We start from the raw sequence: 15,841 nt of genomic DNA on the forward strand, positions 1-15,841 counted from the left end.
CTTAGCTTATTATTTGTGCTGGAGAAAACATATGTGTGTAAATGGGAAAACTCACACCCATCTGTCTAAGGCAGAGCTGTGCCACCTCTGGACAGGTTATTTGGGTGGCTGGGGAGGCAGGAGGTGATTTGTAAGAGGAAAACTTTGTGTTTGGGGACTGTGTGTGCCCTGGAACTGATGAACACAGCCAGAGTCTCCTGCCAGCCTGAGTATCCTGACAGTGCTGCCTGGCTGGAGCGAGGGCTCTGTGCATCTCCAGCTGGGAAGGACAGCATGTCTTTGGTGCTGCTGTTAAATTCTGCATCATCACAGACTTCAAGTGACTTCTGTGGGGGTTTTTTTTCAAGAACTAAACATTTTCACCCTATTACCAAGGGAATCAGTGTGGGGAATCGTGTGCCTGAGATTTAGTGCTTTGCTCTCTTTCTTTCATCACCGTCCAGCTGCAGTTGTGCCTTTCCAAGTTCCACATGCCCAAGTCTCCTCACTTCTGCTTTGCAATGCTTGACCCTGTTTTGCCTGGGGATGTGGTGCTTGGCTGCCTGGTGCAGGAAGTGTGCATCAGTCTGGTGGCAGGCTGCAGACCTGCCCTTTGGTCCTGGTTTCACTGTTGTACTGGTTTCTCTGATTCCTGCAGCACCCTTTGCTCTGGAGACCTGTGAGAACAAACTGGACATGTACTTCCTCGTGGTTTATGGGCAGAAACAATCTGGCAGGAGTAGTTGTTTGCATGTGCTTCGTGGGGAGCTGATGGGATGGGAGGATAGGAGGTGGGAATCCCGCTCAGCCTTCCTCTGTTGAACCCTCCCAAGTGTTAGGGAGGAACTGTAAAAAGGGGTATCCCCCAGGGCAGGGTGCTGCAGAGACTGTGATGGAGAGTCTGCAAAGCTGAGCTCCAGACCAGGGTTTCCTCCAGCTGTCCCACCTCACAACTGTGCTTTGGATTCAGAAATACCTGTGAAATGACATGGGAGCAGCAAATGCAGGTGCTTTGAGAGAGGTGTTTTACTACTTCAGTGTTTCAGTCAGTCACTGAACACTATAGGTCTGATATAAATCAGAAAAGGGTCCCCATAGGCATGACTTCAGATTTGAGATAGCTGCATTGCTGTTGCCAGAAATAAATTTCCCTAAGCCTATGCCTTCCCCACAGGGGGCTATTATCACATGGCTCCATTCTATTTTTCTGGCCTTATCTCTTAATTAACTAATCTCTAATAATGCTCTTTCTTTTTTTTTTTTTTTTTTTAATAAGCATTTGTGATCCGTCCCCTTTTTCCATTGATTATGCTAAGAACAGCGTTGGCTTCTTTCACGAAACAAGCAAGTTGGGTGTAAATCAGGAACTGTTTTGCTTTGTTTTCTTTATATCAGCCTTGAAAATCTTCCCAGCCCATCATCCAGGAGGCCCGTGGTGCCTGTGAGCCCGATATAGCATTCCCATGCTCTTTGCTAAGCTGCACACTTGTGTTTGTGTGCTATTACCAAATGCCCAAGCCCATGTAATGCATGGAGGTTAATCTTATCAATTGTATTAAGGCTACTTAGGAACTAATAGCTTTAAGGAAGCTGTTTATATTTCCTCCTTTAAAGCACTTTAGTCAATGTTCTGTGTCCCTTCAAATAAATGTCATTGGTAAAATAATGTACATTTTGTCATTCTTTTAAAAGTGATATTTGTTCAGAGTTGACGCTTCAAGGCCTTGGGCTGACTCTGAGGTCTGGGTACTTGGATTTAAGCTGCTAATCCATATGGAGGTACCTAAAAAGAAGTGGCCTGGTTTGCATGAATTAAGTTCACATCCTTCTGAAGTTTATTAGTTTGAAAATCAGGGCACGGCTCTGGAAGTCGTCGGATTGCTGCAGGGAGATTTGACTTTGTGAGCTTTAGACTTAAATTTAAAATAAGAACAATGTTCTTTTGAATGTCCATTGCAAGTTAGATTTAAACGGGGAGAAAAAGGGGTTATAAACCCAGCTGATTGTCAAAGACCCTGGGGATGCCAGTGGTTTCACTGGTTCAGCATGACCAGAACATCACGTTCAGGGCTGTGAAGATGTTCTAATTCCTGTCTACTACAAGAGGATGCTATTAAAATAGCACAGCAAATTTTGTTTCTAGTAGGAGATCGGTGATTTAGGGGTCTGCCTGCACATCCTGAGCTTAGCTGTGAAAAGAGGAAGGTTTGCTTTCTCTCAGAGCATTATATAGAGGTGGGGAAAACCTTCCCACATATAGGAACATGTAAAACAGATCCAAAAAATGAAATCAGAAGGAAAAAGTCAACAGTAATGCAAATTAAAGAAATCTGTATTAAATCGTATATATTTAAACATTTTCTTTAAAGAGATCTTTACTTGCAATAACATTTTAATACCTAAATTTACATTTGCAGTCAGCATAAATATCTTTATCTAGAACAGCATTTGCAGTATCACAAGAAAGTATGTGTAAGATTGGACAAGTGATATATTACATGTAATATTGTACAAAGCAGTCATATTACAATCTTGTGGTAATCATAAGATGTCACAAAGATCTTCATCAACCAGGAGGCTTTATTTTAGACAGCATTAGCCCATGTACTCTTTGTTCCCTGGTTCCAGTACTGTTCTCCATAAACCTGTCTCAGATGGTCTCTTTACCTGCCTGATACCATTGCTCTGGGAACTGGCTTCTCCAGTGTGGCATTGAAAGAATGGCTTAAAAATTTATTATGTTGCTTTAGCAATAATCTGATAAAAAACAGAGACCACGAATAATTGGAGAGTCCTGTCTAAATTAGTGACCTAAGCCAGATTTCTAGGGCAGCAATAAATCTAGATCTCTTTGAAAAGTCAGTCTAGTCAAATAACTGGTATAGATCACAGCTCGCTGAAGCCTCCCAAGGAGAGACTGTAATTAATCCTTGTATCGCAGCTCCTATCCAAATGTGACTCCTCTGAAAAGCTCTTCTCTGGTACATGTGGCCACACTGTGTGCCATGCACAATCCTGCTCTTCTCTAATGGCCAGCTGAGAGGGCAGCTGGCCCCAGTGATGTCCTGCTGAGCAGGGAGGAGCTGCTCTGGCTGGTGCAGTTCTGTCCCTCAGCAGAGCAAGAGACGATAGGCTGTGGTGAGTAGCAAGTTGGCCTTTTGTCAGTGCCCTTGTCCTAGTCTTACGCACAGGAGAGTGACTTTTTAATTCATTATTGTAACTAAATTCATGACCACAACTAAAGTTGAAAGCTTTGACCAGCTTTGAGAAGGTGAAAGGGCACCACAGACACCTGTCAAATCAAGCCTTGTGTAGAGGTGGCCTGAAACAGCCTGGGCACTGAGATGGAAACTATGGCGTGATGCACGGACACATCCCACTTGTCCTGCCTTGAACTATCTGTCCATCCTAGAGGGAATTGGGGCAGGAGCTGGAGGAGCTGAGTGCTGCTGGGGCAAGTGCACAGGTGATTAAGAATGAAAGCCAGGGGGCTGTGCAGTGGTGACACAGCTGCAGACACTGCTCCCTTTGAGGGCTGGCCACCAGCCAGGGAGAAGGGACCCACCGAGAAACCTCTCCCTGGTACACCCTGAGAAGCAGAGGGTTTGCACAGCCAGGGTCAAAGTGTGGTGCCTGGCTTGCAGGGAGGGACTGAAGGGGCTGCAATCCTTGGTGCAGGGGGCTGGGGCTTGTTCTTTAGGGTTTCCTTCCCTTTAGCTGCAATTATCTGGCAAAATAAACTCAAGATGATGCTCTGTTCCCTTATTAGAGGCTGTACGCCACAGCGAACTCTTTCCATGTTTTATTCCAACTTGAGAACAGGATCCTCCAGCTATGACATTATGTTTGGAGAGATGCAGCATATGCAAAATGTGCCTTCCCTTTGATTTAAAGTACTCCATCACTGATGAAGTAAAATTTTCACATTGGGGATTGATTTAAACTCAGTTTTCCCTGGTCTGAAAGGGTGAGGCTTGATGTACTTGTGGATGAATGGTGTCCACTTTTTAGGCCCCTGGAAAACATTTAAAGTGTAAGTTCTAACTGGCCTGGATTTGGGTCTGGATTTGGGTTTGTCTTTTTCTTGCCTTAAAAATAGTTGGGCTTGAATATTCTGGAGCAAGTTATGAGATGACATACTCTGTAAAATGTCCAGAGTAACCATAACTGGCACATGCTCATAGCCTGGATTCCACCCACTAAAAGATGAATCCTCTAAGCTTCTGCAAAGAATTTAAATACAAGGTGAAGCATAAGTCTACAACACATACATTCAAGATATACAGCCTGCAAAAACCCTGAGAAATAACCCCCCTCAGTCTTACCTGAATGTTGTTTTTATGATGCTTGGCTGCTTCATTAAATTACAATTTTCGCTTAGAACACAAACTTTCAGCATAATTTTGCATCTTGTTCTATGTACGTCTTAAAAATACAGCAGAAAATACCATTGCTTAGCACATTAACAAAAATCACATATGAGAGGTTTGTCAAAATACCTGTATACTAAGTTATATACAATTCTGGAAATCCTTCTCTCTCTGAATTCTATCATGTTACTCTCCAGAAACCCAATCTGTTTGTCCTTAAAAGCTGAAGTACAGAAAGTATGCTGATGAAACAACTTGAGCAAAAAAAAAAAAAATTAAATTTTCCAATTCCACTTTTAATTTCAAAATAAGATGGAATGGATTGCCATGTGAGGCCAGCAATCTTTTTTTTTTCTTTTTTTTTTTTTTTTTCTTAAACTAACTGTCTCTGATAAGGGAACATATGAATATTACAAGTCCTAGTTGGGGTCATATTCCCAAAAGGATCTGGATATGATGGACTCACATTGTGGATAAGTGTTTTATCCCAAGGTGCACTATGTTGTATGCTCCCGTGTACAAAAGCGAACGTGCGTAGAAATGTGTATTCTGGTGGTTGATACATAGCTTTTCAGATATATTCACAATTCTCAGTTTTTGTTATTTTTCTCTGAGAAAAAGTCCACCTCAGCGAGCAGCTCAGCTGACTGTTGTGATGGCTGGCGTCTTCCCGCCTTCCTCTCCTTCGGCCCCTTCGGCTCCTGCTTCCACCTGGTTGAACTTACCCAGCTTTTTCAAGTTCTCCAACGCAGATTTGAAAGTGTCCTTCAGGCTGTTCTCCAGGATCCACCCTTCACTCTCGCATTCAGGGTCTTCAGGATTGGCAATGCTTTCCAGGGAGGTGTGCAGCAGGCGCAGGCCAACCATCACTGACATCTGTGCCGGGCAACGGGAGAGGCAGAGAGCGTCAGCCAGACCTGGACACTCCATCCCACCCTCCCTGTGCCTGCCTGGGCACCCTGGAATGCTGCTCCCAGGGGCCATGTGCCCAAGGGGCCTCTCCACAAGCCCCATCAGTGTTGGTGCCTTCCCAGGAGGCTTTAATGCATCCCTGGCTGCTGTGCACAGGGTGTCCACAAGGCAGTTTGGATGTGCAGCACTGTCCTTGGCCACCACCTGCTTAGTTTTAGCTAAATATTTTGGCTTTGCATTGACCTTAATATGCTTGGTGAGTATATTAAGCTGATCAAGGAGATATTAATGAATCAGTGTCTCTGCAGAACGGAGCAGAGTTAGGATTTGAGCCATTAGTTTGTCTGGTTCAGATTCTGATTTTGTTTTAATATAGGTATATGTGCAAATAAGGAAACCAAGGGAGTGGGTGATCCCTCCCTGGTTCCACCTAAAACAAATTTTATATTTCTGATTAAATATTACCTAGTCCCAGCAACCCTGACTGAGACTTTTTCTACTGCACTGTGTAACCCTGCTGACACTAGCAACATCCTGCACCTGCCTCCAGAGAGAAAGTGTGGTTTCAGCCTGTCTCCTGCCTTCTAACACCGTTCACAACAATCTGACCTCTCCCCTGTGGTGCATGTGAAGAAAGTGATTGATGAGAGAAGTAGAGAAGGACAGAAGAGCAGCTCCCAGAAGAGGCAGCTTGCTGACATGGTAGGGCTGGTGGTTGGGATGGGGCAGCAGTAAGATGGGTTTGGTCCTTCACGTGCTGGGTAAAACTCAGTTGGAGAACACCTACTGCTGTCAGGACCTCACAGGATTTGTTCTCTGAGGGAAGTACAATGCCTCTGTCACACTATCCAGTTTCCCAAGGAGCTACTTTGGTCCTCCTCAGCCCTGATGGCTGAAGAGGCTGGCAGATTTGAGTTAGGGATGCAGCCACATGGCAAGGCCAGAGGCAGAACTCCCATCTGGCTTTTGGGCTTGAGGCACTGCCCAGGCATGTGCTTCCATGGACCACCCATCAGCCTGTCTGCTGTGGTCACCCTAGTTGTATATGGTCAGTGTCTCCAAATTCTTGGAAGACTAAAACTACATTTGTCTACTCTCAGCCTTTCCAGAAGTTCGCATTTCTCTGCCTTCACTCAAGATCAGAAAGGGAAAAGCATTGGTCAAACAAACAAGTTTCATCCAATGCTTCTATATCCAAGGGCAAATGTTGATACTGCTTAACACAGGAATGTATGACTAGCCACACTTTGGTCACTAAGGAAGTTTCTAGTGGCTCTGAGTCTGAAATAGTCTCATCTAGCCAATAATATGATGACTTAAATCAGTTAAAGCAGTATTCTATAAAAGTCACGACAAGTGACAAATCCCATCATGTTAGTCTTGGGATTTAAAGCCTTTGACATCTTCCTTCCACTCTGAGTCTCAGTTTTGCTGCTCTCACTCATGGGGCTGATATCTTTGAAATCAAAGGCTGTTGCAAGTGCAGGTTAACAGAGCTGAGTGCAGGAAATGGCCTCCACATTGCTCTTTACTTGTGTTGCCTTGCTGCATGTCAGCAGGAGCTTTGTTTTGTGATTGACTTGCCAAGTGCCACTATTTGACAGCCTGGTAGGTGGGCTGGCTTCCTGGATGGCTCTAAGTCACTAAATATTATCATGCTTTTAAAAATGAAGGTGCTTGTCCAGCACTGAGCATCTGACCTGTCCTTGGAAGAGGTTTTGTGGTATTTTCTCTCACTTTAAGACTGAGAGAAAAAAAAACTTTCTAAGCAAGGTTTTGAGTCCCTGAAGCTGAGATTCCTTAAAAGCAATGCAAAATGTCTGTCTCCTTGTTACCCCCACTGATCTGAGCCTGCCTTCTCTGCCAGATGAGAAGAGAGCCCAGGAAGTTTGAGACAGGTAAATCAGTCTCTCTCCTATTTGATCACAGAGAGTCTGGGACCCCCGGTTTATCTGAAGTCTTGCACCAGGGAAGGCATAACCCCAGGCACCAGTATGTGCTGGGGGTGACTGGCTGACAGCAGCTTGGCAGCAAAGGGCCCTGGTGCTCTGGGTGACACCAAGCTGTCCCTGAGCCAACAATGTGCCCTTGTGGCAGAGTGGGAAAATGGGATCCTTGGCTGCATTAGAGGAATAATTGCCAGCAGGCTGAGGAATGTGATCCTTCTTCCCACAGCTAAACCTCCAGCCTTACCCAGCTTGTGAGTTGTAGGTTTGAGCTTAACCACAACCCAGCACAGAAGGCTGCGGGGTCAGAGCCCCAGAGCAAGGCCAGTCCTGCTGACGGATGATTTCCCTGTCATGGAAACTCTTGTCACTTTACAGCAGCTTTAAAGTGCCAGAAAGAACGTGGCCACAGTGTTTCTCCAGGGCTGCAGGGCTGGGCTGGTGGATCCCCCAGGGTTCACTCCTACTGTTAGTGCATCAGAGAGGTTGCTCTCCAACACAGAACATGCAACATGCTCCTGTGAATGTCTCAGTGCTCTCCTGGAGCTCAGCCTGGGTCCGGTCTGTGGCACAAGGGAGGTGAATCCCAGGGTCGTGGCTGCTGTGGCAGCTGTGACCCATTGATATCCACATGTTTGCACAAGTGGAAGTCCTGGAGTATCTCAGGAACCAGCCTCAGCTCTCTATTCCTTTTGAAATGCCTTATTCAGGGCACCCTTGAGCCCCTCTTCTCCCCTTTGCTGGCTGAGGCAGGTCAAGAAGACATCCAGGCTTGCTCTTGTTGACCTTCTGCAGCGAAGCCCATCTGCTTGCCAGGGTTTAGCCTGAGGCGGCTTAGCCAGAGCAGGGTGTGATCTTTTTTTGTCATCCTCATGACTGGTTGTCACACATGGGAAGCCTACAGCTTTTGTTAGGAGGAGCAGCTTCTAGATATTAGCATTCTTTTCAAACAGAAGTTTGGATGTTTCAAAATACAGGTTCATCCTTCCTTGTGCCTAGTATAGAGAGGTGAAATAGAATGGCCCTCCCTGAGGTCCCTGTGCCTGTTTGGCATGTTACCTTTTCCTACAGCTCAGAATAACAGCTGTCATTAGTATTTCCCCTCCATGTTCTCTCCCCCTTCCCACACCTCAATTCCAGCAACCCAGCTGGAAGAGTTGTCCATGATCCCCAGAAGGGCTTGGTTGGAGAAGCCCCTGGTTTGAGTCCATGGTGGCTGCAGGTGCAAAGCAACCCAGGATTTTGCTTTTCCACTTTTCTGTGCCTTCCCAGAATTCAGTCAAAGTGGAAATGAGGAGCATAGAGCCAGCACAAGCTCTGCCTCTGGGCTCACCCTGCTCAGACCCACACTTACCTTGGCCAGGAGCTGGAACCTCTGCTGCCCTCCTACTCAGCATAAAATTGTTTCCTATCCTGACTGGAATTTAAAGGGAGTTGTTATATTTCAAGGCAGACTAAATTCATGTCAGTTTCGTGCTTTGCTTCCTCCCTTCACAGGGAATTTCAAACCCAAATCTGGTCCCTTTATGGTAGAATATTGTGCAAGTAATAAATACTCAGGAGGGCAAGTTATTGTGACCCAGGATCGTATTGTTTCTTTCAAGTTTTGCCCTAAAAGTCCTCTGATTGCCTGAAAAAAAAGTCTCACTTTCAATTTTGAAAAAGACAAGGAAAAGAAAAGAAGATCTTATTTCTCATTAAGCCACAGGCTGAAAAAAATACCCAGGTGTACTTTGAAGAGTTAGGCATAAAATACTGCATTTTTATCACTGCTATTAATGTTAACATATCACTGTCATTAATCTCTTGCAAGTTAGCAGAGCTAGGTTACAAGTTCCTAGTAATGATTTTCTGCAGCTGGCATTGGTATTTTTGTGCATTTTCCCCTGAGTTTTTGAATTTCTTAGACTTTTGAACGCAGTTGAAATTCCCCTCTCTTCAAGAGCTCTGCACTTGGATCTAGGCTAAAATAAAGACCTTCTCTTTCTTTTCTTAGCAGAATAACAGTGCAAAGAGGTAATACATTTCTCTGCAGCTTGGAGCAGTTATTTTTAAAACAACACAACATGGAGTAACTTCATGATTTTTTTTTAGTTCACAGATTTAGGTAGGTGTTTATTTTCTAAAAAGCATCTTCATTCCTGGAAGGCTGTAGGCCAGCGCTTGTATCAAAATGTAACTCATCTTTTTTTAATTTGCACGTATCTAAATTTTTTAAAAGGCAGCTGAATCATTTAAAATAGGCAATGCCATTTGCAGCAGCCATTCCAAGGATAGGAAAAGATCTGCTGCACCCCAGGGAGCTGCACCCTTCCTTTTACCAGCAGCTCCTGCCTGATCTCCACATCCAGCACCTCACGTTCCAGCCCTCGTGCCGCTGCCAGCCCACGCTCCCCGAGCATTAGTGTTGATTAAACACCCTGGCTGGAGAACTGGCCATCTCCCAGAGGCAGGGGATTCATTGCATTGGATGAACAGTATTTTATCAGCCAAGCTGCACTTTGGTGCCCACAGACACCTGCCCTGGGCAGTGCTGGCACCTGTTTGCATTTGCATCGTGTTTTAGGAAGCGGAATAAAATTAATTTAATCCACTTGCTCCACCTAAACCACTTTTTCTGATCAAATACCTTGGTGGAGCTGATGAAGATCCACATGCTGCCTTGAAATCTTTCCACTGTGTGTGGCTTAAAGCCTTGTTTTCTTCAGGGTGTCAACCCTTTAACTGCATTTTCTGTCCCTCTAATTACTGTCACGTCTTTCTGACGTGCTGCTTTTTTGTATTCCTCGTTCCCCACAAATGGGGACACATGTAAAATTAATGCATCTGGACAGCAGAGCCCTTGCACTCTCTTCCCTGCTCAGCACCTTGCCTTGGACAGAAGATCACTCCCTTTCCCCCTTTTGCTGTAGGATACTCAAGGCTCTGGCCCCTGCTAAGAGGCGTCTGTGATCCCACACCCTCTCCACCTCTGTTTCCAGCCTGGCACCTTTCAGCCCTTACTCAGCCATCAGATATTTTCTCGGCCAAACAATGGGGAAATTTATTTTAACCAGATTTGATTTTCACTCAGAAAACCCCCCTGCTCCTGCAGGGCTGGCACTTGACTGCAGTGTGTGTGTGAGGGGAAGGGGTACCTCGAAGAGCCAGACGAGGAGGATGACGGCGCCCATGGAGCTCATCATGCTGCTGTAGTAGCTGAGCAGCGCTTCCCGGCAGCCGCGGCGCCACAGGTTCAGCTCCTCGGTCTGGTAGTCGTAGCTGTAGTGGGCAGAGTTGTTGGTGACCTGGTACTGGATGCAGGGCCTGGGGGAGCTGGGGTTGCAGCAGCTGAAGGGGACTCCGTCCACCAGGTACCGCCCGTCCACGTTGCTTTTGATCCGGCTACGGGCAAGGGCAGAAGGGAGCGTGAGTGCACACACAGACACGGACATACACACAGACACACACAGAAAGATATCCAGGAGCAAATCTGCACAAGGACAGAAAGCAAAGGCAAGGAGGATTTTCCACCATGCCTTTTCTCTGTGTTCCCCTGTTCACGTAGCAGCGTTTGTCCAGGGTGTCCTCTCTCTCTCTGTCCTTTCTCTCCTTTTCTATGTCAAGGCTACACTGAGCCTGTAATTAACTCCTCCTGGTGGAAATGCACGCCCTTGGGTCACTTCTTCAAAGAAATTAATTTTTAACAAAAGTGAATGGTGAGAGAACTCAGGAAGGGCAGTCAGAAAAGAGCAATCACGGCATAGTTAGGATGGAAGAGAGGTGCTGGAGCTGACCTGAGCTTGGAAAAGAACCCAGAGCAGCCTTGGAACCCACTATATCTATTGATCCAGCAAACGTAATAGCTTCTTTTTGATGATAATATCTCCAAGGAGGGGTTGTGCATTTATTCTTGGTGTGGGAAGGTAGCCAGTATTGAAAACATGAAATGTGCTTCAGCAACAGGATGTTGCAAAATTTCAAAATTTCCAAAGTCCTTGCAGGAGCTCCCCCATCTATTGTTCATCTGACACTCTGGTTGTTCTCTGTTAACAGTCATTTAGCCTGGTGTCTTAGGAGATGTTTAGTTGCAAGATAACTTGGAAGGCAAATAGTTCCACTGACTCTGCAGAAAGACTATAATAAAAGGACTGCAGTTTTAAAACAGGCCATTTTGCTTAGAAAATCACAGAATGGAGAGTCCCAATGGTGTAGAGAGGCGAAAAAAAATCTGAGTGTCCCTTGTAGCTTTCTATATGGATATTTTTAAATTGTGTCATAGAGAGAGAAGTGATTCCAACAACCTGGTGAAGGGAAATTCCACTTTGCAATCATGACCTAAATATATCTAAAGAGTAAATGCAGCTGAGATTTTCTCTCTAAATGTAAAGTGTGCTCTGGATTGGGTCTAATTCCCATTCATGTGTAAATGCTCCACCAGTTTCAGAGAGATTGGATATTGGATCAGGCCTTTGCTCTACAAATAATATAAAAATCCCACTGTGAGGGACAGACTCCCACCTTCCTTGGAACTATGGAGAACTTTACTATTGGCTTCAAAGGGGCCAGACTATCCCACCAGGAATGGGAGCAGAGATTATGCACCACCACACAGTACAAACCTTGAACTCACTAAAACCCATTTGTAGATTTTTAATGCCCTAGTTCCCACCTCAGTAGTACAAAGAAATTACCTTGAGTCTCAGTCCCAAACAAGGCATGAGTTATTAAGGACAGTATAACCCTGTTTTCCCCCTTTGCCTTGCCCTTCCACTGCTGCTGGATTAAGCTACAGCTCTCAAATCTCCATATAATGCTGGTGAGGTTTTTTCAAGTAGTTATTTATACCCATGGGCATACCTTTGCAACGGGAACATCCCCTTATCCAATAGTGAATGTATGTGTTATAACACCCTGCAGTGCAACGGGTTAAATCTGTAACAGTTTTCACTAAAAAAAGTCCTCATTCAGAACTGCAAAAACAACCAGACCACCCAACAAGTCAAAGGAACACACAGAGAGACACACACGAGATAAATACCATTTACACAGTCGGGCAGGGATCCCAAGAGATCCCAAGAGATACACAAAGCTTTTTTTCAAAATTACTTCAGACATTTTTAATACAGGCAGTATATTTAAAAGGCAGATTGCTTCCAGTTTTCAGGACCCATTATGCAACCACAGAGCATAAATGTTGACAAATGATGTTCCCAAAGAACCCGGAATAACCATTTCTTTCCCTGGTGCTTAATTTTTTAAAAGGTTGTGGGTATTTATGCCTAATGCTACTTTTTAATTTCAAAAGTTCATTTTGTTCTCATGCTTATTTTCTGCTTGAGCTTACTGCACCTAACCTGATTTTAGGATTACTGCCTCTTTGGGCACTGACATCAAAGCCATTAAGGTGTTTCTGGTCAACAACCTGATCTGGTTTGTACAGAAACAATAAACTAGCGCTGCTTTCATGTGAGGTTTCAAAAAATTAGGCACAGGACAGAACTTAAAATACATATGGCTACAAGGGCCACTTTGTAAAGCTAAGAACATCAATTGATGCTTGGTATTATCACAGCACTGAAGCAGTCCATTGAGTGAATACAAAAATAAAATTCTAAATCTTAAGGATCTAAAAGACAAGAGTTATTGGCAAAGTGTTTTTGCCTCTATTTATTTCCATCCATGATTAGCTGCCAATATCTGAGCGGAGTTTTAAAAGTGGTATCAACAGTATATCTCCAGGGAATTCTTTTTTTAGGAAATTAATCAATCACATTGTCTGCTTAAGGATCAGTAAAGTTCTGCTACTTTCCTGTTGATTTTGGGAGTCTGGCTCAAGGTAATGTGTTTATAAAGCAGTAGAAGACAGTAAAAACTATTTAGCCTGTCTGAGTAAAAGTGGGAACTGTAGTTTGGTGCTTTTTATTTTATGTTATGGACGACTTTGGAGGAATTTGTCAGGGGAGGAAGCAATCCAGCTGTCATTTGGGACGATTTATTACACAAGCCCCCATTTTACACAGACCCCCTTCCAGCCAGTGCCTGTTGGCACTCGAGGCCAGCACTGACCAACATGGACACTACGTGACACAAACCCCACCGAGTCACTTACTCTTTCACTTCTTTGGAGCTGAAGTCCAGATATCTGTTGCTGATCCACTGGATTTCGAACCAATCTTTGTAGCCGTTGTTGCCGCAGCACTTGAACTCGATCTGGAGCATGTCGATGGTCTTCTTCATGAAGCACCTCCCGGGGGTGTCCGTGTCCCGGTAGAACTTCATGCCGTTCTTCAGCCCCTGGGCCAGCGTGCTCTCCAGGGAGCCCCGCATGAGAAAGCAAATCAGAGCCACGAAGAAAAGGAGCATGTTAAAGACGCAGCACAGAGCCAGGTAAGGTTTCAGCAAAGGCTTCCACTTGGCAAATTTAGCGGGATCCAGAGAGTCGTAACAAATTTTTCCAGCAAAACCATTGAAGGCGCAGGATAATATACCCATCAATATCAAAGAATTGGGCACAAAGTGGCTTTCAGAATTGTCCATCACCTCGCTTCGCTTCCGGAGCTCAATTTTGAGGAACAATCCCATGCTAAAAACAAGGATTCCAGCAAACACCGAAAACCAGTTCATGAGCCATAGTCCCTGCGCTAGCTTTACCCGTTTCTTCTGATTGAATTTGACTTTCAGCAGTGCCATCTTTGTAGTGGGAGATGTTGGAAGACTTCACAGCCTGGACCCCTCTTCTCAGCGTAAGCAACTCGAGGAAGAACCATTCAGGCGTCGGAAGAGATCCCGAAGGGCACGTCGGGAAGCAAGCCGCTGCACAGTCCTTCCATCTTGAAGACCTCTGGTTAGGATTCAAATGAGTAAAATATTTAAAGGTCCCAATTAACAATTTCACATTAGTGAGAATAATGGGCAATTAGCACCTACAACTATTTCTGGTGGTTTCTTCCAAGCAAAGGAGAAACACTCTCAAGGTTTCAAATGATTTGATCTGGATCTGCAAGACGTCATTCTAATACCTTTAATCATTTGATCCAATTTGGAGAAATGTCTGTCAACAGATGAGTGGAAGTAATCCCTCATTTTACTATTTAGTAGATTTGTGCTCTCTTATGATAGGCTATTGGGTGGAATATGAAACCCCAGAGATATAAAAAGATCTTTGTTGCCAGAAGAATATGGAACCTTTGAGGAAAAAGGAAGAAGGCTCTGGACTTAAAAAGGCTGCTTGTATACAAACATACACTTCCTCACTGTGATCCCAACATATTCATATCTACAGCCAGACCTACGTTCGAGTCCTTATCCTTCTGTGCTGGCTTGAGATGACATCCTGTGGCTTATGTATTCTGAAAGGAGATAAGCGTGTAGTTTACAGTGACCTAAAAAACTAAGCTTGGCATTTTCTATTTACTTCCAAGGCTTGCACCATCTCTGGGTCTTGGCAGGAGAAAGGAAAAGCGCAGAGAAACTCAACAAATAAACCCTGGGCTGAAATCTAGAGGTGCTTTCATAAAAAGTGAGCTGGCATGAGCAGCTTACTGGATAATCACCGGGCCGGGAGGGGAGCAGGGCTGCCCAAGGAGACCCACCCGGGAGCTTCTATCAGGGAGATCAGGGAGGAATCCACCTCAGCAGCTGAAAAGGGACCCTGGGGATGCTGTATCTGAGGGCAGGGGAGGCATCCCGGGGTGCTCCGGCTCTGCACAAGGACCTGCAGCCGGCTGTGCTGTGGGGGCACAGAGAGGGTCCGAGCCCTCCTGCGGCTGCCGCCTCCTCCTTGCGGCACTCAGCGGTGCCCGGCTTCTTCCACCCGCCCCACTGCTCCAGGAGTTCTGCTCACTTTGAAACATCATCTCCCACTCGCCACACAAGGGTTTGGAGCTGCTGGGAAACTCCTGCGCTGCCTCGCCCCTGTCATCACAATGCAAAATTAACCTCAGGCTACCCCCAGCAATGGAAAATATCCCTGCAGGTGTGTGAGGGCAGGACTGGGAGGATTCTCTCCCGCCTGCCAACCAGACCTGCTGCTGCCACCACCCGAATCCCTGGGGGCATCCTCTAGTGGCTGCCAGCAGCATGGCCACCAGCCCCCGGCGACAGAGAGGGGAAGGAGTGTGCCAGGGTGACGCCAAGTGTGAGAAATAGTAACACAAATAATTAAAAAGCCCAAGCACTGAAAAAAATAACGTTTTGATGGTCTGCAGCTCTGTGGTACCGTGGATGCTTCTCAGTTGCCATTTGAGATCCTGGAACGCTGAGGGTTCCTTCAGGAAGGACAAAGGCTGGCAACTCACAACTTCTTCCTGTCCTAATAGAAGATGTTTGTGGTGGACCTTTCCCAGCCCATCCTGGCGCTATTGCACTGAGCTGGAGAGCAGCTGGTCACTGGGATTTTTCTAAAGCAAGCCTGGTGGTTTGCATTGCTGCTGCCTTTGCTGGCGAAGAGTGAGTGTGTAAGATGAGAGGCAAGGTGATTATGCATCAGGGACTATTCTCTCCTCTTGCCGTGAAGAGGATGGGAAGTGCTGTTTCTTGAGAGAGCCTATTCATGTTTTTGTGCAATAAGAAATGGCTCTGAAATAGCATCTCTCCTGGCAAAATATCCCATAACCATTGTAGCACATATTGTGTTTCACTGACTCTTTCAGG

The 15,841-nt window shown here is 45.4% G+C and overlaps 1 protein-coding gene across 1 annotated transcript; it reads right to left on the minus strand.

Annotated features, from left to right (window-relative positions):
* Positions 1-4,988: 4,988 nt before the first annotated feature.
* PRPH2 (peripherin 2) lies at positions 4,989-13,879 on the minus strand. The gene is made up of 3 exons (XM_058021228.1): positions 13,299-13,879; positions 10,345-10,591; positions 4,989-5,225 (listed from the first exon to the last, which is right to left on the minus strand). Exons 1-3 carry the CDS (start codon positions 13,877-13,879, stop codon positions 4,989-4,991), a joined length of 1,065 nt encoding a protein of 354 aa, XP_057877211.1.
* Between the last annotated feature and the right edge of the window lie 1,962 nt (positions 13,880-15,841).

Source organism: Melospiza georgiana, chromosome 3 (genome assembly GCF_028018845.1).
Source record: "Melospiza georgiana isolate bMelGeo1 chromosome 3, bMelGeo1.pri, whole genome shotgun sequence".
Lineage (NCBI taxonomy): Eukaryota > Metazoa > Chordata > Aves > Passeriformes > Passerellidae > Melospiza > Melospiza georgiana.

Coding starts and splice junctions, on each gene's coding strand:
- PRPH2 (XM_058021228.1), bottom strand. CDS start 13,879: ATGGCACTGCTGAAAGTCAAATTCAATCAGAAGAAACGGGTAAAGCTA. Junction 10,592..13,298: donor AGCTCCAAAGAAGTGAAAGA/GTAAGTGACTCG, acceptor CCTTGCCCGTAG/CCGGATCAAAAGCAACGTGG. Junction 5,226..10,344: donor TCCTCGTCTGGCTCTTCGAG/GTACCCCTTCCC, acceptor TGCCCGGCACAG/ATGTCAGTGATGGTTGGCCT.